This window comes from Scyliorhinus canicula, chromosome 26 (genome assembly GCF_902713615.1).
Source record: "Scyliorhinus canicula chromosome 26, sScyCan1.1, whole genome shotgun sequence".
In the NCBI taxonomy this organism is placed as follows: Eukaryota; Metazoa; Chordata; class Chondrichthyes; order Carcharhiniformes; family Scyliorhinidae; genus Scyliorhinus; species Scyliorhinus canicula.
In genome coordinates, this window is record NC_052171.1 from 22,646,273 (window position 1) to 22,669,608 (window position 23,336).

Genomic DNA, 23,336 nt, shown 5'->3' on the forward strand with positions numbered 1-23,336 from the left:
CAGCTGGGTGTAAACGAATCCCTGATGGGGAGCCCTCCCCAGCCTTGTTGCTCCAGCCTCTCTCCCTCCACCGGCACCAAGCAGACAGGCCGCGTTACTGCCTCCGAGAGGGTGCTGTGCAAACGGCTGTGTGGCCTGAGGCTGAGAAAGGTGCGATGGAAATGTCACACTTTTTAGTCTCCGCACTTGCCCTGGGCTATTTAAATAAAAACCCTGTGAAAGGCGCAGGGCGAAGCCGACGGCCGCGCTGTCCTCCCACACAGAGACAGGCAGCATGAAGGCAGCTCGGAATGGGTAACAGCCAAGCCGGCAAGGCCCACATCCCTTGCCTGGAGTCTGACAAAACAACTGACTTACAGAAAGGGTCCAGAGGCAACGCGAGCACAGGTCTGTCTTGCCACGGGGCACACCTGGCAACATTGGAACTGCAAGGTCCCTTTCAGGGTCGACCAGGCCTTGCTTCAGAGTGAACTGAGCCTCACTGGAGCCCGTACTCAAGTAGCCAGGCTTGGGGCCCGGTTGGGGAGGTGTTCCGGACTGGATGGTGCGGGAGGGGGAAGAGGGCAAAGCAGTGTTTGGACTGAGTTCCAGGAGTCACAGCAAACCGTCAGGTTGTCTCCCGCTGCCCAGCCCAGTGGGTGGGCATTCACCCCTGCAGCAGGTGGGGCTGAGATCAGTGGAGGTCGGAAATAGGGACTGGAAGTGTTCGAAATACTCAGCCAGTGAGGCAGAATCTGTGCAGAGGGGAGGACACGTTTCAGATGGATGACAGCCCTGACGGAAGGTCACAGGCCTGAAACATTCACCCTCCGCAGGTTGGCCACTTTGGCCCTGAGGTTAATAAATGGAATGCGGCTTTATCGGGAATTGAAGTCCATTAGACACAACGAGCTTGAAGCATTGGAGACACCAGGTGAGCTGGCAAGGGAGGTGACCTCTGTTCATTCCAGCCTGGAAGAGACTCGAGGCTTTGCCTGTGTCCCCCCCCCCCCACACCCCTTACCCCCCACCCCCTCCCCCCACCCCCCACCCCACCGTGGGACTACTTTGTTCCCTTCTTCTCCAAGATTTTCAACAGCACATTGTCATATTCACTTTCGACGCCCACACTGTTCTTTTGGCGTAACCTCTCTTTCGATTTCTTTTTGGTCATGCCATGGGTCGCCGCCTCCTTTGGCACCGCGTAGTCATCCATGTTTGGATTGTAGGGGATCTCGTGGCCTTGGGTGTCACAGTCCGAGCCCTGGAGCTTCCAGGCGTGACCTCTGACCTCCTCCGGGTTGTCGTAGACCGAAGGACAGGCCACCCCTTCCGGCTCGTCGTAGATGTGATCCTTGACGGGGCACCTGGACGAAGGCCCGCCGGCATTTCCTCGGAAGTTGGACTCGTCGATCGTGTCGTAGAGGGGGTCCCCGAGTTCTTCAGTATAGGGAGACAAAAAGGTGGTAAATGCCATTTCCGGAATGCGATTGTCCTGCTTGGAGGCAGGCAGTAGGCCTGAAGGTGGGAAGCACAGTTTCTTGGCTATGGCGTCAAAAGGGATGGCATAATCGGACTCTGCCGCACACGGGTAGTCTGGCGATTTCTTCCCGGTTTGCGTTTTGGTTGGCGCCTTGGCATTCCCACGCGGGCCGGGCTTGCCCACCACATCCCTCACCTCGGCGTAGGTTGACTGGGTCTCCAGGAGCTGAGGCAGATTGGCCGGGGTCCCGGCCGCCGGGTAGCTGTGGTGGTTCTTCACGGCCTGCCTCCAGGGCATGGTGGAGGAGGACCTGGCCTCGCAGACTGACTCCAGCGAGAGGGACCGCATGGAGGGCAGGGTGGCGTTCGACATTTCAACTTTGACCTTGGCCGACAGCTGCCCCGGCTCTTCGTCCAGGTCGCCTTCCTTCTCCTCCTCCTCCGCTTCCACCCCGTGGGCAGCGATGAGTGGGGGCCTGCCACTTGGGGTTTCGCTGTCCAGGCTGCAGGATAACTGATAATCCAGCTCGTGCTTCTGTTTCTGCACTTGGATGGCAGATTCAATGATCTGAAAGATCTCATTTCCTTGTCTGGTGTCGAACTCGAAGTTGCCCTCCCCAGAGGCACAACGCCTCCCAGCTTCGAAGGAGAATGTCACCTGCAAACATACAAAGCAGACAAGATATCTCATCAGTTTTAATCAAAGTGCAATGGCATCACGGTTAAATATCTAGAATAGAATAGAATAGAACGATACAGCGCAGTACAGGCCCTTCGGCCCTCGATGTTGCACCGACATGGGAAGTCAAAAACTAAAGGCCATCTAACCTACACTATGCCCTTATCATCCATATGCTTATCCAATAAAATTTTAAATGCCCTCAATGTTGGCGAGTTCACTACTGTTGCAGGTAGGGCATTCCACGGCCTCACCACTCTTTGCATAAAAAACCCACCTCTGACCTCTGTCCTATATCTATTACCCCTCAATTTAAGGCTATGTCCCCTCGTGCTAGCCACCTCCATCCGCGGGAGAAGGCTCTCGCTGTCCACCCTATCTAACCCTCTGATCATTTTGTATGCCTCTATTAAGTCACCTCTTAACCTTCTTCTCTCTAACGAAAACAACCTCAAGTCCATCAGCCTTTCCTCATATGAACTTCCCTCCATACCAGGCAACATCCTGGTAAATCTCCTCTGCACCCGTTCCAAAGTTTTCCACGTCCTTCCTATAATGAGGCGACCAGAACTGTACGCAATACTCCAAATGCGGCCGTACTAGAGTTTTGTACAACTGCAACATGACCTCATGCCCATGATCTGGGTGAGGGATGTTGAGGTCCCGAACAGTGCTCCAGAGAAATCGGTTCAAATCTTGCCGTGGTGACTAGGAATCTAATCAATACAATTTGGAATTGTAAAGGTGGCTTCAATCGTTGTCAGGAGACCAACCCATCTGGTCCCAAACGGAGGGAACTCTACCATCCTTACCCGGCCTGTCCTCTATCTGACTCCAGGCTGGTTCACCCCCTCCCCGCCCCGCCCAGCACCCCCCCCGGCTCCCCCCCCCCCCTCCCTCACCACATGTGGTTGACTCTTAGCTGCCCTCTGAGATGGCCGAGCTAGCCACACAGCTCAATCACTGAAAGCACCTCGCCATGACCTTCTCAACGAGGACAGTGACCGCCGACCTGGCCAACTCTCCTCACCTTCCGTGAATCAATGGACGAATAAACCAAGCTGGGGCCGTGATCGGGGGACCTTCTGTTTAAGGTGGGCGCCGATGATTATTTTACCAGCACTGTGCCCTGTTTGATTATTATTTTCACGTGGGTGTTGCAGGCTCTCCCAGCATTTGTTGCCCATCCCTAATCGCCCTTGAGGGGCAGTTCAGAGTCAGCCACGTTGATGTGGGTGCGGAGTCACATGTAGACCAGACCAGGTAAGGACGGCAGATTTCCTTCCCTCAGGTGGACAGTCGTGAACCAGATGGGTTTTTACAACAATCAAAGAGAGGCAACCCACCCCCTCCACCACTGACGCAGGAACTCACCAAGGTTCCTTCCACAGCACCTTCCAAACCCACAGCCTCTACCACCTAGAACTGCAAGGGATGCAACGGCCCACCACCACCTGGAGGTTCCCCTCCAAGCCCCACACCATGCTGCCTTGGAAATATTGTTTTTCATTGGCTGTAATGGTGTAAATGTTAATTATATTGTTCAGTTGCACGGGGTCGGCGTTATGGGGGGTGGGGGGTTTGTGGGGGGGCAGACGACAAAGTGAGCTTGAGGCCACAGCCAGATCTGCCAGGATCTCACTCAATGCAGGAGCAGGCTCGAGGGGCCGAATGGATGGTTCCTGCTTCTCCACCCTCCGTGTTCTGAGATGAGGGACGTTGTTTAATTTAATGCCAAGAACACTTACAACAAGCGACGGGGCTGGTAGGTAGGAAGCAGACATGCATAATTCTGCACCCTATTATATATAAACCTAACCTCAAGGACAGAATGGTTTCACACTTCCCCGACCGGCTTGGGATGGAGCTGACACCAGGGAAAAGCGGGCGACAGCCACGTAAAGAGCAGCAACCTTGGCCCGGGCCTTTGCAGATCAGACGGATTGGGAAAATGTCGGAAAATTTGTAAAGCATTAATTGCAGCAATATTGATAAACGGAGAGAAGGTTGAAGCAGAGAAAGTGGACTGATGCAACGTACATACGAATTAGGACCGAGAGGCGGCCATTCAGCCCCTCGAGCCTGCTCTGCCATTCAATAAGACCGTGGCTCATCTGACTGTGGTTGCAACTCCAAGATCCTGTCCACCTGCCAAAGGAATTAAGAGATCTACGGCCTCCTGCCCAGGTGATAAGGTGGTCACTGGAAGTTCTCAACTAGCGTCCCCAGATGTGAAACCAATCTTGCCTTTCGCTTGGGGAGAGTTACATCAGCGATGCATCTGGGAATGCTACTGAATACAGGACAGTAGTGGGACTGGCAATGTTATTGAAATCCCAGGCACAGAGGTTCAAATCCCACCTGGGCGGCTGGGTAATTTAAATTCAGTTAATTAAATAAATCTGGATCAAAAAAACTCGTGCCAGCCACGATGATCGTGGAACTAGAGTGTAGTCAGCTTCGGTTCACTGGCACGAGAGACAGGAAGGAAATCTGTCCTGCTGATCCAGCCTGGCCTGTGTGTGACTTCAGATCTACAACAATGAGGTTGACTCTGAACTTTCCTCTGAAACGTGTGCAGCTCCAACAACACTCGAGAAGCTCGACGCCATCCAGGACAAAGCTCGATTGGCACCCCGTCCATCCACAAACATTCACTCCCTCCACCACCGACGCACAGTGGCAGCCGTGTGTACCATCAGCAAGGTTCCTCAAGCAGCACCTTCCTAACCCACGACCACCACCATCTAGAAGGACAAGGGCAGCAGATACTTGGGAACCCCACCACCTGGAGGTTCCCCCCCAAGTCACTCACCCCCCTGACTTGGAAATATATCGGCCATAATAATAATAATCTTTATTATTGTCACAAGTAGGCTGACATTAACACTGCAATGAAGTTACTGTGACAAGCCCCTAGTCGCCACATTCCGGCGCCTGTTCGGGTACCCAGAGGGAGAATTCAGAATGTCCAATCCACCTAACCCGCACATCTTTGGACTGTGGGAGGAAACCGGAGCACCCGGAGGAAACCCACGCAGACACGGGGAGAACGTGCAGACTGCGCACAGTGATCCAAGCCGAGAATCGAACCCTGGACCCTGGCGCTGGGAAGCAACAGAGCTAACCACTGTGCTACCGTGCCACCCATTCCTTCACTGTCGCTGGGTCACAGCCCTGGAACTCCCTCCCTAACAGCACGGTGGGTGCACCTACTCCGCAAGGACGACAGCGGTTCGAGAAGGCAGCTCATCTCCAGTTTCTGAAGAGGACAACCCGAGTGGGAAATGACCATTGGTGCTGGTCACACTCTGTGAAAGAGTGTTTATTAATACTCTCAATTATAACAGTCGGCAGCAGAGTCTAACCCCCCCCCGCCATGAGGTTACACCCACCGGGGAGCAAAGATTGAAATGTGCAGCGAATAAATGAATGCCTCAGAGTAATTACTTTGTTTTCATAATGGCCGTTGTACATCTGAGAATGAGCGACGAGTAAGTAACCTGTAATTCAACCCTGAGCTCAATTATAAAACCCTCAATCTTCTAATGTAATTAGAACTCCTGGATTGAATTACAAGCGGGCAATGCTGCTCGTGAAATCTGTTATTGTGAAGATGGGTAATGCCTGGCAGTTTGGACAGTTACAATCTGGGACCGTGCTGTCAGTGTCACGGAATGATTACCCGACCCGGCGCTCCACTCAGCCGAACCAAAAATAATGAGCCCCGCGTGCCTTACCTTGTCTCGCCCGAAGCGTCTGAGAAACCTGTATGGCCAGGTGAAGTGGACATCTGCGGTTTTCACGTCCTTCAGCTCCAGGCCGTCCGTCTGGACCGTGAGGAGGAACGTGCCGCGGAGACGACATCTGTCAGCAGCTTCCGTCTTCCTCACCGTCACCCTGAAGTCTTTGACTGCAACATAACCAAATTTAAATAATGAGAGAGGTAGATTTCGGTGGGGGGGAGGGCGGAGTGGGGGGGGGGGGGGTGTGTGTGGGGGGGGGGGGGAGCGTTGCCGTTTTGCCCACAAGGCAGTGCTCCAGGTTGAGAGGTGCAGTCCGTCACACTTTATCTTACATCGGGCAGCACGGTAGCATGGTGGTTAGCATCAATGCTTCACAGCTCCAGGGTCCCAGGTTCGATTCCCGGCTGGGTCACTGTCTGTGCGGAGTCTGCACGTCTTCCCCCTGTGTGCGTGGGTTTCCTCCGGGTGCTCCGGTTTCCTCCCACAGTCCAAAGATGTGCGGGTTAGGTGGATTGGCCATGCTAAATTGCCCGTAGTGTCCTAAAAAGTAAGGTTAAGGTTGGGGGGGGGGTTGTTGGGTTACGGGTATAGGGTGGATACGTGAGTTTGAGTAGGGTGATCATTGCTCGGCACAACATCGAGGGCCGAAGGGCCTGTTCTGTGCTGTACTGTTCTAAATTCTAAATTCTAAATCTGAGACTCACCCTGAGGGGGAATGTGCTCGGTGGTGTTCATAGAATTGTAGAATTTACGGCGCGGAAGGAGGCCATTCGGCCCATCGAGTCTGCACCAGCCCTTGGAAAGAGCACCCTACCCAAGCCCACACCCCCACCCTCTCCCCATAACCCCACCCACCCAGGTCCCGGCTCCATCTGCAGTCCTCTGTGGAAGACGTCAAACTCAAGCCCTGTCTCTCGGTTCTGGTGGTGCGGGGCTCCATTGCCTAGCCGGGATTTGAACTGGTGTCCCTGGGCTATCAATCAAACAGCATTGGCAGAATGTTACAGACGCTATTCGGAGGCTGCGACCTTGAATCGGCCAACACCAATAAAGTCAGACCAATCGGTCAGAGATTTATGGAATGCTGTTCAGAGTTTGTTGCACCTAAACTAGTCCTACACTCCCAGCGCAATACCGAGAGGGTGCTGCGCTGCTGGAAGTGCTGTGCCTCCACTGAGAAGGTCAACCAATGTCCCTCTCAGGTGGGCGTGAAAGATCCCACAGCCATCATTTTGAACAAGTGCAGGGGTTTTTATCAGCGCTTGTAAAAATCAAAGTATCTAGTCATTTGTTTCATTGCTATTTGTGGGATTGTGCTGTGCGCAAACTGGCCGCCCCATTTCCTGCATTGTCACCAGACTTTAAAGTATCTCGCTGGCTGGAAAGAATTATGCGATGTCCAGAGGAAGCACAAGGCGCTGTGGAAACGCAACTTCTTCCCATTTTTTATTTATTGCTGAGGTAAAAGACATGCTGTTGAAGCTTTTCGTCTCGCACTCACCGGGACAAACACAAGAATGCCAAATTTCAACAATTTATGCTGCATGAGAAAAGGGTGCTGATTGGTTGGCAAGTTGACTCTGATTGGTCGAGGGCATTGCCATGGAGAATGCAGCAGGGAACCCGTGTCATCCATGTTATTGCTCAATTTGAAAATGTGCAATGTCTGGACAAGTCCCTTTTGCTTGCAGAGGTCAGGCAAACAGAGATGAGCCACATCGTGAGCCCGACTGATAATCTTAAATAGGTCCTTGGTGCAATTCTTAGCACAGTCAGGGGTGTTCAGCAGGTGCTGTCCAATCACGGAATCGCATCTGTTAGACATTAGGTTCAATGCTTTGACGAATAAGAATCAACATTTGCTAAAAATCAGCACCAGGCTGCTTCCTTTGAAATTTGGCATTCTTGGTTCTGCCCTGATGAATCCGAGACGAAAAGATTCAGCGATACTCAAGTGCCTTTCATGTATTGAGATCTTTCTGAGTGAGGTGTATGGAGATGTCCAAAACGGTGTCTTTGTTCCAGGAGAACAAGGAACAAAGAAAAGTACGGCACAGGAGCAGGCCCTTCTAACCGTACCCCTCTATTCCCATTCTATTCATGTGTGTGTCAAGACGTTCCTTAAATGCCACTATCATATAAACATAGAAACAAAGAAACATAGAAAATAGGTGCAGGAGGAGTCTCTTCGAGCCTGCTCCACCATTCCAAATGATCATGGCTGAGCGTGCAAATTCAGTAGCCCACTCCCACTTTCTCTCCATGCCCCTTGATCCCTTTAGCTGCAAGGGCCACGTTCAGCTCCTTCGTGAATATATCCAACAAATTGGCCCCAACAGCTTTCTGTGGTGGAGAATTTCACAAGTTCACAACTCTGTGAGAGAAGAAGTTCTTCCTTATCTCAGTCCTGAATGGCTTAGCCCTTTCTTCTTAGGCTGTGACCCCCCAGCTCTGGACGTCCCCAACGTCGGGAACATCCCACATCTAACCTGTCCAGTCCCAACAGGATTTTATGGGCGGGGTTCTCTGATCCTCAGGCTGTGTTGAAGCCGTCGTCATTGCCGTGGCGTTTCCCCATGGCGTCAGCGTGCCCACGGGAGTAGCGACTCTGACCCCTACAGGGGGCCAGCACAGCACAGGAGCGACCCACACCGCTCCAGCTGCCGATCCCGGCGTCAGATGGGCGCCGCGGCACTGCGCATACACAGTGGGACCGGCGCAGTGGCTCCCGTTTCCCGCGCCGGCCCCGACACAACATGGCGTAGGGCTACAGGGGCCGGCACGGAGCAAAAGAGGCCCCCAGCCCGAGAGGCCAGCTCGCCGATCGGTAGGCCCTGATCGCGGGCCAGGCCAGAGCACAGCCCCCCCCCCACGGGGTCGGACCCCCTCCCCCCCACCAGGCCGCTCCGACATGGGTGCATGGCGAGGTCCCGGCGGGTAAGGCCACGTGGACGGCGCCGGCGGGACTAGGAATCTTTCTACGGCCGCTCGGCCCACCCCGTGCAGAGAATCGCCGGGGGGGGGGGCCACCAGCGCCGCGCTCTCCGGAGGGGGCGGGGGGGGGGGCGACCAGAGCCGCGCTTTCCGGAGGGGGCGGGGGGGGGCGACCAGCGGCGCACTCTCCGGAGGGGGCGGGGGGGGGGGGGGGGGGGGGCGACCAGCGCCGTGCTCTCCGGAGGGGGCGGGGGGGGGGGGCGACCAGCGCCGCGCTCCCCGGAGGGGGCGGGGGGGCGGGGGGGGGTGGCGACCAGCGCCGCGCTCTCCGGAGGGGGCGGGGAGGGGGGGGGGGGACAAGCGCCGCGCACTCCGGGGAATCGGCGGGACGGCATTGCGCGATTCTCCGGCCCAGCCTGGGCTGAGAGATTCCCGCCCTACATGTTTCTATGAGATCCCCTCTCACTCTTCGAAACTCCAGTGAGTACAAGCCCAGTCGATCCAGCCTTTATGTCAGTCCTGCCGTCCCGGGAATTAGTCTGGTGAACCTCCGCTGGACACTTTCAATAGCAGGAATGTCCTTCCTCAAACTGGGAGACCAGAACTGCACACAATGCTCCAGGTATGGACTCACACTGCAGCAAGACATCCCTACTCCGATACTCAAATCCTCTCGCCATTAGCTTTCCCCACCACTGGAGGGACCACTTTTCATGGAATAACTCGTAACTTATTCTTCGGTTCTTACGCCAGGAAGAAAGATCTTAAAATTAAATCAAATAAGATGATAAGTCTGTTACATAGAACAGTACAGCACAGAACAGGCCCTTCGGCCCTCGATGTTGTGCCGAGCAACGATCACCCTACTCAAACCCACGTATCCACCCTATACCCGTAACCCAACAACCCCCCCTTAACCTTACTTTATTAGGACACTACGGGCAATTTAGCACGGCCAATCCACCTAACCCGCACATCTTTGGACTGTGGGAGGAAACCGGAGCACCCGGAGGAAACCCACGCCCACACGGGGAGGACGTGCAGACTCCGCACAGACAGTGACCCAGCCGGGAATCGAACCTGGGACCCTGGAGCTGTGAAGCATTTATGCTAACCACCATGCTACCCTGCTGCCCTTTAGTAGTGTGCTCCTTTAAGGAGGTGGCTTCCTGGAGGGTCACGTGGCCCAATCGGTCAAAGGGGGTGGGAGTGGATGGCTTCCCCGTGGTAGTCTTGGATCAGAGTAGCTTTTATCTCACTCATCAAATCGAAATAGAATCTGAAATCCCCTCTGTGTGATGGACGCTGATCCCGACAATCACAGCTCCGACTGGGAGCAGCTGAATCTCGAGTGATTTGAGAAGTTTCAGTTTCTTCTATTTTGGGCGTAAAGGGGGCAATTGTTGCCCTTGAGCTGAGCGGCTCCCTCTGCCACTTCAGAGGGCGGGGAGGAATCAATCACATTGCCGTGGGCCTGGCCTCGCGTGTCGGCCTGACTGGGTCAGGGTGGCAGATTCCCTGAGGGGCGATGAGTGAACCGGGCCAGGGTTTATAGCCGGCGATGGGAGTTTCACAGTCACCGTGACCGAGGCGAGTTTTCAATGCCAGATTTTGCCATTCCGAAACCCTTGGTGGTGGGATTGGGGTCCACGCCCCCAGACCACCCGATCTCTGGATGAATGGCCGAGTAGCAATGTCAGATGTCTGGTCCGACCTGCATTTTCCGTTTGGCAAGTTGGGCACGTGATTTTTCAACGGCTCCTGTTCCAGTTCCAACAATCACTCCCATGATAATGTCGGCAAAATAACTTTCTTTGAAAAAAGATTAATAATTTTAGGATGCTTCAAGTGGAGAAATTCGGCACAATTCTCTCGAGGTGTGACTACGTTCTGCTCGCTCACTCCGACAAAGTGGTTGACTTGTGATTCTCTGTTTCACGTTTACAAGCATCAAGTGCAACTTGCTAAAACCTCAGCTTCTTTTAGCCATGAGAATGAGCAGCGCTCTGCGTGTACGCAGCTTGTGACCACTTCTTCAGAAGAGCAACGTCTTGCAAGTTCCTGCTCCCCTTCCCTTTCCTCTCCGTAGTCCCTGAATGTGGGATCGCCTCCAAACTCCGTGCCTCGCTCCCTCACATCCTTGTCGCCAAGCGAAGTGGCTCTGATCAACGTTATGTCCTACGTGGCTGCGTCAGAGACAAAGTGTCCCTCCTCGTCCTTTCTCAGGCTTATCTGCAGCCTTTGACCTGGTTGATGACCCCGTCCCCCTCCAGTGCCTCTCTACTGTTATCCAGTTGGGTGGGAATCCTCTCACCTGTTCTTAACTAATCATAGCCAGAGTATTTGCTGTATTTAAGTGGCACCTAGGTGATCCACGCCCTGGTGCACAGGGCGCACTTTCAAAGTTTCCGGATGATGCAAAATTAGGAATCATTGTGAAGTGAGAGGAGGGCAGTGGAGAACTTGAAAAGGACATAGGCGGTTGGTGGAATGGGCAAAGAAGTGGCAGATGAAGTTCAATACAGAGCAATGTAAATAATTTATTCAAGAGAAAGAACGTGGAGACACAATATGAAATGAAGGGTACTATTCTAAAGAGGGTGCAGGAACAGAGGAAGCCGGGTTCATATGTGCAAAGATCATTGAAGGTGGCAGGACATGTTGAAAAAGAGGTTCGTAAAGTCGACCGGATCCTGCGCTTTAACAGCAGCGACACAGAATTCAAAAGCACGCGGGTTTGGTTAAACCCGTACACAACCTTGGTCAAGCCTGAGCTGGAGTATTGTGTCCAGCCATGAGCACCGAGCTTCAGGATGAATATTGTCATGTGAGAGTACCTTTAAGAAATGGATGTTTAAGCAATGTACCTTTAAGAAATAGAGCAGCTCATATTACTGAAGTGATGTCAGAGGGTGGGTGGAGCTGTGTTTTTAGCTCAGCCATTTTGCAGTATTTAGTTTCAGTTTTGAGGAAAAGAGCTTGGGTGTGTCTGTGTTTGCAGTGAGCTGGATCTGCTGTGATCTCTGCCAGGAAAGATTATCTCTGAATCATTTGGGTGATTTAAACTCATAATAGTAATGTCTTTAACCTGATGTGTTTCTTTTGTTAAAGGTGTTAAGTCTTTTGGAGGTTTGAAGGAACATTTTGAGGGATTATTTAGTGTTGTATTATTTTCGGGGTTATCTTTGAAGTAAGGGGTGTTAAGTGATCCAATGTTTATTTAAAAGGTTAAGTTGAATTCATGGAATAAATATTGTTTTGTGTTTAAAAACCCACTTGTCCATAATTGTAATACCACACCTGGAGAACAAGCTGTGTGCTTCAAAAGCAACAATACATTAAAGTGGGGGTTGGTTAAACGCCATGATACATTTCGGGGTTCTGAAAACGCCGCTCCCGTAACACTGTGAAGGCATCCGAGGGGGTGCGGATAAGATTGAGGGGAATGGTTCCCGGGATGAGGACGTTGAGTCATGGAGGTGGATTGGAGAAGTCGGGATTGGTTTCCTCGGAGAAGAGAAGGTCTGTAAGATTACGTCCTGTCCATTTCCTTTGTTCCCGATTTATTTTATTTATTTTTGGTCCCTGGGCTCCCAATCGGGATGTGCCTTTACGGAGAGGCTGCAGCAGACTGCTTGCCAGGACATTGTGTTCCCAGGTTTCACGTTTGGAGAGGAGAGGTCAGGATCTTAGGGACCGGGTGAAACTTCGGAACCGGTTTCGGAGGAAGTCGGGTCGTTTTGTTAACTGGCAACTGGTGGTTTGGCCAGGGGCAGTGTTCTGCCTGAGAAACGTCAGTGATTAGTTCCTGCCTGAATATTTCTGAGAGATTTCGGCAGAAGTGATCGGACCTCGAAAAGGGACAGTCTCTCCCTCTCTCTCTCAATAAAGAACAGCTTTATTGTTCTAAACACAGCGAACACCTGGCATATCTTTGCTGTAAACTTGAAATAATCATGTGTCTGCAGGGAAAGCCGACAACCTTGTCAGAGAAAACCATCTCAAGCCTCGAGGGAAGAAGTACCAAACTGAAAGCTTGAATTGCACAAAGACATGAACTGGAAGACATCCGAGTGAATCAAAGATCCTCCTTTTATTTTATTGATATTTTCTTCACTTTTCAACCATCCTTTCCCCTCTATGTTTGTCTGTCTGTGTGTCAAGAGTGGGGTAGTTAGGAAGGGGGAGCATTGGGAAAGGGGCATTAGATAAACAGTTACATTTTCCTGTCAGTTTCATTGTCATACTGTACATCAGAAAAGATTACCTTTCTGGAGGGATTCGAAGCAATATTGTAAGCTGCGGGCCAAGTCAGGGGAGATGCCAGTTAGGGGGAATCATGGGTTCGAGCCGGGGAGGGTGGATGCGAGGTTTCGGAGAGGAGACAAGAGGGGGAATCAAGGAAATCAAGGATCTGTTTCTTGGGGACGATTCGCGAGCTTGGAGGAGTTGGAAGAGAAGGATACGTTGGTGAAAGGGGAAAGGTTTAGGTATCTGCAGGTTCGGGATTTCGCAAGGAAGGTTTTCCCGACCTTACCAAATAGCGCCGGTCTCCTCATTGCCAGAGGCGGCGCTCTCAACGGGCGGGTTGGAGAAGGGGGTAGTACCGGCGATGTATGGGAGGATCCTGGAGGAGGATAAGGGGTCTATGGAGGGGATAAAGGTGAAGGTGGAGGTGGGGGTGGGGCGTTGGAAGAGTTACTGTGGTGTGAGAATGGGGAACATCTCAACCTGATGCGTGAGGCTGGGACTGAGACAACTGAAGGTTGTTGGATAGGGCACACCTCACAAAATCAAAGTTAAGCCGACTGTTTGAGGGGGGTGGAGTGTGCCTGTGAGCGATGTGGGAGGGGCCCCGCCTGAAGTTGGAAAGGTTTAGGAGGACGGTGTTTAATACAATCTCCTACGTCTGAGACATGGATGTGGGGCCCGGTCCTCTACAGGCCATTTCCGGGGAGTCGGAATGGCTCAGGTTAAAGGCAGGTTAAAGGGGGGCTTTTGCCTCGCTGATCGCTGAAGGGCCGGTCCTGTGGAGGTAGAGGTCACATTACCCACCCTGTTTCTCAACTTGGCGATGGTGGGTGGCACCTGCCGGAACTCCCTCAGTACTGACCCTCTGACGGTGCGGCACTCCCTCAGTACTGACCCTCTGACAGTGCGGCACTCCCTCAGTACTGACCCTCTGACAGTGCGGCACTCCCTCAGTACTGACCCTCTGACAGTGCGGCACTCCCTCAGTACTGACCCTCTGACAGTGCAGCACTCCCTCAGTACTGACCCTCTGACAGTGCGGGGCTCCCTCAGTACTGACCCTCTGACAGTGCGGCACTCCCTCAGTACTGACCCTCTGACAGTGCAGCACTCCCTCAGTACTGACCCTCTGACATTGCGGCACTCCCTCAGTCCTGACCCTCTGACAGTGTGGCACTCCCTCAGTACTGACCCTCTGACAGTGCAGCACTCCCTCAGTACTGACCCTCTGACAGTGCAGCACTCCCTCAGTACTGACCCTCTGACAGTGCGGCACTCCCTCAGTACTGACCCTCTGACAGTGCAGCACTCCCTCAGTACTGACCCTCTGACAGTGCAGCACTCCCTCAGTACTGACCCTCTGACAGTGCAGCACTCCCTCAGTACTGACCCTCTGACAGTGCGGCACTCCCTCAGTACTGACCGTCTGACAATGCAGCACACCCTCAGTACTGACCCTCTGACAGTGCGGCACTCCCTCAGTACTGACCCTCTGACAGTGCGGCACTCCCTCAGTACTGACCCTCTGACAGTGCAGCACTCCCTCAGTACTGACCCTCTGACAGTGCGGGGCTCCCTCGTACTGACCCTCTGACAGTGCGGCACTCCCTCAGTACTGACCCTCTGACAGTGCAGCACTCCCTCAGTACTGACCCTCTGACAGTGCGGCACTCCCTCAGTACTGACCCTCTGACAGTGTGGCACTCCCTCAGTACTGACCCTCCGACAGTGCAGCACTCCCTCAGTACTGACCCTCTGACAGTGCAGCACTCGCTCAGTACTGACCCTCTGACAGTGCGGCACTCCCTCAGTACTGACCCTCTGACAGTGCAGCACTCCCTCAGTACTGACCCTCTGACAGTGCGGCACACCCTCAGTACTGACCCTCTGACAGTGCGGCACTCCCTCAGTACTGACCCTCTGACATTGCGGCACTCCCTCAGTACTGACCCTCTGACAGTGCGGCACTCCCTCAGTACTGACCCTCTGACAGTGCGGCACTCCCTCAGTACTGACCCTCTGACAGTGCGGCACTCCCTCAGTACTGACCCTCTGACAGTGCGGCACTCCCTCAGTACTGACCCTCTGACAGTGCGGCACTCCCTCAGTACTGACCCTCTGACAGTGCGGCACTCCCTCAGTACTGACCCTCTGACAGTGCAGCACTCCCTCAGTACTGACCCTCTGACAGTGCGGCACTCCCTCAGTACTGACCCTCTGACAGTACAGCCCTCCCTCAGTACTGACCCTCTGACAGTGCGGCACTCCCTCAGTACTGACCCTCTGACAGTGCAGCACTCCCTCAGTACTGACCCTCTGACAGTGCGGGGCTCCCTCAGTACTGACCCTCTGACAGTGCGGCACTCCCTCAGTACTGACCCTCTGACAGTGCAGCACTCCCTCAGTACTGACCCTCTGACATTGCGGCACTCCCTCAGTCCTGACCCTCTGACAGTGTGGCACTCCCTCAGTACTGACCCTCTGACAGTGCAGCACTCCCTCAGTACTGACCCTCTGACAGTGCAGCACTCCCTCAGTACTGACCCTCTGACAGTGCGGCACTCCCTCAGTACTGACCCTCTGACAGTGCAGCACTCCCTCAGTACTGACCCTCTGACAGTGCGGCACACCCTCAGTACTGACCCTCTGACAGTGCGGCACTCCCTCAGTACTGACCCTCTGACAATGCGGCACTCCCTCAGTACTGACTCTCTGACAGTGCGGCACTCCCTCAGTACTGACCGTCTGACAGTGCGGCACTCCCTCAGTACTGACCCTCTGACAGTGCGGCACTCCCTCAGTACTGACCGTCTGACAGTGCGGCACTCCCTCAGTACTGACCCTCTGACAGTGCGGCACTCCCTCAGTACTGACCCTCTGACAGTGCGGCACTCCCTCAGTACTGACCCTCTGGCAGTGCAGCACTCCCTCAGTACTGACCCTCTGACAGTGCAGCACTCCCTCAGTACTGACCCTCTGACAGTGCGGCACTCCCTCAGTACTGACCCTCTGGCAGTGCAGCACTCCCTCAGTACTGACCCTCTGACAGTGCAGCACTCCCTCAGTACTGACCCTCTGACAATGCAGCACACCCTCAGTACTGACCCTCTGACAGTGCGGCACTCCCTCAGTACTGACCCTCTGACAGTGCGGCACTCCCTCAGTACTGACCCTCTGACAGTGCAGCACTCCCTCAGTACTGACCCTCTGACAGTGCGGGGCTCCCTCAGTACTGACCCTCTGACAGTGCGGCACTCCCTCAGTACTTACCCTCTGACAGTGCAGCACTCCCTCAGTACTGACCCTCTGACAGTGCGGCACTCCCTCAGTACTGACCCTCTGACAATGCGGCACTCCCTCAGTACTGACTCTCTGACAGTGCGGCACTCCCTCAGTACTGACCGTCTGACAGTGCGGCACTCCCTCAGTACTGACCCTCTGACAGTGCGGCACTCCCTCAGTACTGACCGTCTGACAGTGCGGCACTCCCTCAGTACTGACCCTCTGACAGTGCGGCACTCCCTCAGTACTGACCCTCTGACAGTGCGGCACTCCCTCAGTACTGACCCTCTGGCAGTGCAGCACTCCCTCAGTACTGACCCTCTGACAGTGCAGCACTCCCTCAGTACTGACCCTCTGACAGTGCGGCACTCCCTCAGTACTGACCCTCTGGCAGTGCAGCACTCCCTCAGTACTGACCCTCTGACAGTGCAGCACTCCCTCAGTACTGACCCTCTGACAATGCAGCACACCCTCAGTACTGACCCTCTGACAGTGCGGCACTCCCTCAGTACTGACCCTCTGACAGTGCGGCACTCCCTCAGTACTGACCCTCTGACAGTGCAGCACTCCCTCAGTACTGACCCTCTGACAGTGCGGGGCTCCCTCAGTACTGACCCTCTGACAGTGCGGCACTCCCTCAGTACTTACCCTCTGACAGTGCAGCACTCCCTCAGTACTGACCCTCTGACAGTGCGGCACTCCCTCAGTACTGACCCTCTGACAGTGTGGCACTCCCTCTGTACTGACCCTCCGACAGTGCAGCACCCTCAGTACTGACCCTCTGACAGTGCAGCACTCGCTCAGTACTGACCCTCTGACAGTGCAGCACTCCCTCAGTACTGACCCTCTGACAGTGCGGCACTCCCTCAGTACTGACCCTCTGACAGTGCGGCACTCCCTCAGTACTGACCCTCTGATAGTGCAGCACTCCCTCAGTACTGACCCTCTGACAGTGCGGCACTCCCTCAGTACTGAACCTCTGACAGTGCGGCACTCCCTCAGTACTGACCCTCTGACAGTGCGGCACTCCCTCAGTACTGACCCTCTGACAGTGCGGCACTCCCTCAGTACTGACCCTCTGACAGTGCGGCACTCCCTCAGTACTGACCCTCTGACAGTGCGGCACTCCCTCAGTACTGACCCTCTGACAGTGCGGCACTCCCTCAGTACTGACCCTCTGACAGTGCGGCACTCCCTCAGTACTGACCCTCTGACAGTGCGGCACTCCCTCAGTACTGACCCTCTGACAGTGCGGCACTCCCTCAGTACTGACCCTCTGACAGTGCGGCACTCCCTCAGGACAGCAGAGTGAACATCAGAAATAAAAACACAAAATGCTGGATAAACTCTGCAGGTCTGGCAGCAACTTTGGAGAGAGGAACAGAGTTTACAGGCCCAGTGTGACTGAGCCTGGATGGTGAACACACAAAGCCCTATTGACCCTGAGTCCTGAGTCCAGCTCACTGGGTCTTGGGCAAGAGGTCACCAACAAGAGAGTCAACGTTGTCTTTCAGCGAGGCAGGTGCTGTTTATTGACAATGGTGTGAATACCAACCTCACAAGGAAGTTCTGCTTTCCACTCTTGCCACTCACTGTGCCTGACACCGAAAGTACAGGAAACATTCTGCGTTTCTTTGTGCAAAATAAAGGAAACACCTTAGATCTTATCGACCAGCGAATGAGACGTTGCAAAGTCAGGCAGCGATAATATAAAGCGGCTCGGAAAATGCAGCCTCCTCGCCTGTGCAGATGAAGTTACAACTTTCTCAAAGTGCGAAAAGAAAAATACTGTTTTGGGCCCGACGGGCCATTGTTCTGGAGAAGGAATGTCACAGGCCACTCCCCCCCCCCCCCCCCCCCCATCGCCACGTCCACCCAACACCCTGGTCATTATTTCCCCCTTGGCCAACCTCAATTACCTGCTGTGTGCCGGATTGAGGTTTGCAGGACCGTGGGGAAGATAAGTTGGCCGTAGGGTGTCCAGCGCTGCAGAAACAGAGCCGGCACGGTCGCACGCTTTGGAATATTCTGCGGTACTGATTGAAACGGAAGTCCCCATCGTCCCATAGTCCACCAGCTGCACTGGGGAGTCGGGGAGCGAGGGTTGGGGGGGGGGAGCCGGCTGGTGGTGATTTAACATGAGGGTCACCGCACCTCAGGCCAAGGGCAAGCTTGAGAAGACAGGGCCTTCATGAATAACTTCAGCCGGTACGGGGAGTTGAACCCTCGCCCCTGGCCTCGCTCTGCATCGCCAACCAGCCGTCTGGCCCACTGAGCTAAATCGGCCCTCACTCAGGCAGAGAGGCCACTTTTTGGTGCTCTCTCAGGGTTGGTCTTTCACAAACAAGGCCTCCATTACCCTGGGTCGTGGATGAAATTAAGCAAAATGTCAGGTCAGGCAGTCCTGGTGCTTTCATGGGGTCTCTGTCTCTGTCTGTCTGCAATGTCAGTCTCTCTCTATATCTCTCTCAGTCTCTCTCTCTCTTTGTCTCTCTCTGTCTCACTCTGTCTATCTCTCTCTCTACCTCTCTCTGTCTGCAATGTCAGTCTCTCTCTATATCTCTCTCAGTCTCTCTCTCTCTTTGTCTTTCTCTGTCTCACTCTATCTATCTCTCTCTCTCTACCTCCCTCTGTCTGTCTGCAATGTCAGTCTCTCTCTCAGTCTCTCTCTCTCTTTGTCTCTCTCTGTCTCACTCTACCTATCTCTCTCTCTCTACCTCCCTCTGTCTGTCTGCAATGTCAGTCTCTCTCTATATCTCTCTCAGTCTCTCTCTCTCTTTGTCTCTCTCTGTCTCACTCTATCTATCTCTCTCTCTCTACCTCTCTCTGCCTGTCTGCAATGTCAGTCTCTCTCTATATCTCTCTCAGTCTCTCTCTCTTTGTCTCTCTCTGTCTCACTCTATCTATCTCTCTCTCTCTCTACCTCTCTGTCTGTCTGCAATGTCAGTCTCTCTCTATATCTCTCTCCATCTCTCTCTCTCTTTGTCTCTCGCTGTCTCACTCTATCTATCTCTCTCTCTCTACCTCTCTCTGTCTGTCTGCAATGTCAGTCTCTCTCAGTCTCTCTCTATATCTCTCTCAGTCTCTCTCTCTCTTTGTCTCTCTCTGTCTCACTCTATCTATCTCTCTCTCTACCTCTCTCTGCCTGTCTGCAATGTCAGTCTCTCTCTATATCTCTCTCAGTCTCTCTCTCTCTTTGTCTTTCTCTGTCTCACTCTATCTATCTCTCTCTCTCTACCTCCCTCTGTCTGTCTGCAATGTCAGTCTCTCTCTCAGTCTCTCTCTCTCTTTGTCTCTCTCTGTCTCACTCTACCTATCTCTCTCTCTCTCTACCTCCCTCTGTCTGTCTGCAATGTCAGTCTCTCTCTATATCTCTCTCAGTCTCTCTCTCTCTTTGTCTCTCTCTGTCTCACTCTATCTATCTCTCTCTCTACCTCTCTCTGTCTGTCTGCAATGTCAGTCTCTCTCTATATCTCTCTCAGTCTCTCTCTCTTTGTCTCTCTCTGTCTCACTCTATCTATCTCTCTCTCTCTCTACCTCTCTGTCTGTCTGCAATGTCAGTCTCTCTCTATATCTCTCTCCATCTCTCTCTCTCTTTGTCTCTCGCTGTCTCACTCTATCTATCTCTCTCTCTCTACCTCTCTCTGTCTGTCTGCAATGTCAGTCTCTCTCAGTCTCTCTCTATATCTCTCTCAGTCTCTCTCTCTCTTTGTCTCTCTCTGTCTCACTCTATCTATCTCTCTCTCTACCTCTCTCTGCCTGTCTGCAATGTCAGTCTCTCTCTATATCTCTCTCAGTCTCTCTCTCTCTTTGTCTCTCTCTGTCTCACTCTATCTATCTCTCTCTCTGCTTGTCTGCAATGTCAGTCTCTCTCTATATCTCTCTCTGTCTCTCTCTCTCTCTTTGTCTCTCTCTCACTCTGTTTTTCTCTCTCTCTCTCTCTTTGTCTCTCTCTCACTCTGTTTTTCTCTCTCTCTCTCTGTCTCTCTCTGTCTCTCCTGTATCTCTCTCTCTCTGCGCGTCTCTCTCTCACTCTGTTTTTCTCTCTCTCTCTCTCTCTCTGTGTCTCTCTCTGTTTCTCTCTGTCTCTCTTTTTCTCTCTATCTCTCTCTGCCTGTCTCACTCTCCTCTCTCTCTCCCTCTTCTACCTCTCTCTTTCTCTGTCTCTCTTTCCATCTGTGTCTCTCTCTATCTCTATCTCTTTCTCTCCCTCCCTTCCTCTGTCTCTCTCTCTCTCCCTCTCTCCCTCCCTTCCTCTGTCTCTCTCTCTCTCCCTCCCTCCCTCTCTCTCCCTCCCTCCCTCCCTCCAGCCAATGTGGTTCAACAGGAACAAGCTTTGAGCCCAGCTATCCTTTGTGATGACCCGAGCAGACTTTCTGAGCTGGCCGATGTCACACCGATGTCTGCCTTGGCCTGCTCTGTGCACGACCGGCCGCCTCATTTCCCACTGTGCGGCCACGGGCGACCACCCGCACCCCCCACACCCCACACGCTGATCGCAAGGCCGTGGGTGACCCAGGTCCGGTGGAGCAGGGTCAAGGTGGGGCCCCAGCGGATTTATCCTACACTCCCCCCGCAGCAAGGCAGACCTTTTCGAGCTTTCTGAAGTGATACTCGGAGGAGCCGCACCGGTTTAAACATTAATTTGCCGATATCTCAAGTCGCCCGACGAACATACAAACAAAGAGCAGGAGGAGGCCATTCAGCCCCTCGATAAGATCATAGAACATAGAACATAGAACACTACAGCGCAGTACGGGCCCTTCGGCCCTCGATGTTGTGCCGACCTGTGAAACCATCTGAAGCCTATCTGACCTACACTATTCCATTTTCATCCATATGTCTATCCAGTGACCACTTAAATGCCCTTAAAGTTGGTGAGTCTACTACTGTTGCAGGCAGGGCGTTCCACACCCCTACTACTCTCTGAGTAAAGAAACTGCCTCTGACATCTGTCCTATATCTACCACCCCTCAATTTAAAGCTATGTCCCCTCGTGTTGGTTCATGGTTCATCTGCTGGTGACCTTGAATCTGCATCCTTCCCTCCCATATTCCCCGACAGCCTGAGACGAGGGTACTGCACAGAAGGCTTTGGTGCGAGTTGAGTGCTGCTGGACTCTACACTTCGAGCAAAGGTGAGAACTGGCAAAGGCTGGACAGGTGCTCAGTGTCAGCTGGGGTTGCAAAAATAGTCAGTCAGGTTTCCTGTCACCACTTCCTTGGGTCAACCTGCGATTGTAATCCAACGTCTACCAACTGGGCAGGTGAAATAATCATTGCTCTCTGTCTTCATCTCGCGTTATTGATGCCCATAACTTGCTCTGCCTTGTTCCCCAATCGGCCGGTGGGTAAATAGGACCAAAAACACACCTAATTAGGGCACCCAAACAGAATGAAATGAAAATGAAAATGGCTTATTGTCACGAGTAGGCTTCAATGAAGTTACTGTGAAAAGCCCCTAGTCGCCACATTCCGGCTCCTGTCCGGGGAGGCTGGTACGGGAATCGAACCGTGCTGCTGGCCTGCCTGGGTCTGCTTTAAAAGCCAGCGATTTAGCCCAGTGAGCTAAACCAGCCCCACTTGCTTCGGGGATGGTCATGAATCAAGCACAGATATTTTCCTGTGACTTGTGGTGAGTTTTTCACCCTGGCTGGTCAGCCGAGGTTCACAGTGAGCCGGTGGCGGTGCCCCGAATGTTACAAAACTCTCGAACATCTCTGTGAGGCTGAGAACAGGAAACGAAGCAGCCCGCTTCACCAAAACCCTTTCCATGACGTGCGCCTCTTCTTTCGCAGTTGTACGCACAAGTTCGCCGGTCTCCGAGCTCTGTCGCTTAACCCTGTTGTTGCTGGTCCAGATCTCCCGCTTCCCCCCCCCCCCCCCCCCCCAGCCTCTCCGGGGGGGCCTGGGGGTAAGCAACCCATCACCGTGCCCCCCCCCCCCTCCCTGCCACCCACCTTCTGCACGCCCTCCCCCCACAGCGCGCCCGTCTCGGCCCAAGAACATCCAACAGCCCGAGGCGGGTGGGCTGCAAGGCAGCCATGATCTAATGGATTGCTGAAGCAGACACAAGGCCCGAATTGCATCCCCCCCCCCCCCCCCACACCGATGTATCAACACCAAGGACAGCTCGTGTCAATATCGCACCTAAGATGTGATAAAAGACCCCGAGATGCTCTAAACATGACGCCGAAGCTAGAAGGTGACCAAGGGCTCATTGGAAGGCGGCTTGTAATGAATAGCGATAACGTGGAAATCCAAGGCGGAGAGGCATAAGGAGGGAATTCCAGAGGGAGGGGCCTCGGAAGGATGTGGTGGGGGGGGAGTATATCTCCAATGGGAGCCCCCTGTCTGTGTGGAGACAGGTGCCCCCTGTATGTGAGGAGTCTGCACGTTCTCCCCGTGTCTGCGTGGGTTTCCTCCGGGTGCTCCGGTTTCCTCCCACAAGTCCCGAAAGACGTGCAGGTTAGGTGGATTGGCCATGCTAAATTGCCCCTTAGTGTCCAAAAAAGGTTAGGAGGGGGTTACGGGGATAGGGTGGAAGTGAGGGCTGAAGTGGGTCGGTGCAGACTCGATGGGCCGAATGGCCTCCTTCCGCACTGCATGTTCTGAGCCAATCGGAGGAGTGCACTCCCTGCGAGGTCAGACATCCACTTCTCCACTCGACCCCCCCCCCCCCCCCCCCCCCCCCCCCACTCCTTTCACTGAGGTCTGGCTCCTTCCCAGGATAGGGGCTGGCGTCTCGTTTAAAAGCAGTTCACACTGTGCCCAGGGGTTCGGGTGCTACGGGGCAGGCATGGGGTCTGTGGGCAGACAGGCCCCCACCCCCCCAAACATTTTAACCAGGGTTGGGGTGGGGGAGGGGGGGGGCATGGCACCCCAGACAATGCCGTCCATGGAGTTGAGAGGAAGAATGGGGTAGTCCATCATCGCTGTACAAATGAAGCGGGGTGAGGAAAAATTGAGCTGTTCCCCCCCCCC

The 23,336-nt window shown here is 53.8% G+C and overlaps 1 protein-coding gene across 1 annotated transcript in view; it reads right to left on the reverse strand.

The window, feature by feature from the left end:
- Positions 1-1,042: 1,042 nt before the first annotated feature.
- The window catches only part of LOC119957292 (docking protein 2-like), a 50,710-nt gene continuing 28,416 nt past the window's right edge, over positions 1,043-23,336 (reverse strand). The window contains exons 4-5 of the mRNA XM_038785128.1: positions 5,881-6,053; positions 1,043-2,119 (exon numbers count right to left, since the gene is read on the reverse strand). Coding sequence (XP_038641056.1) covers positions 1,043-2,119; positions 5,881-6,053 — 1,250 coding nt within the window. The remainder of the gene's footprint in view (positions 2,120-5,880; positions 6,054-23,336) is intronic.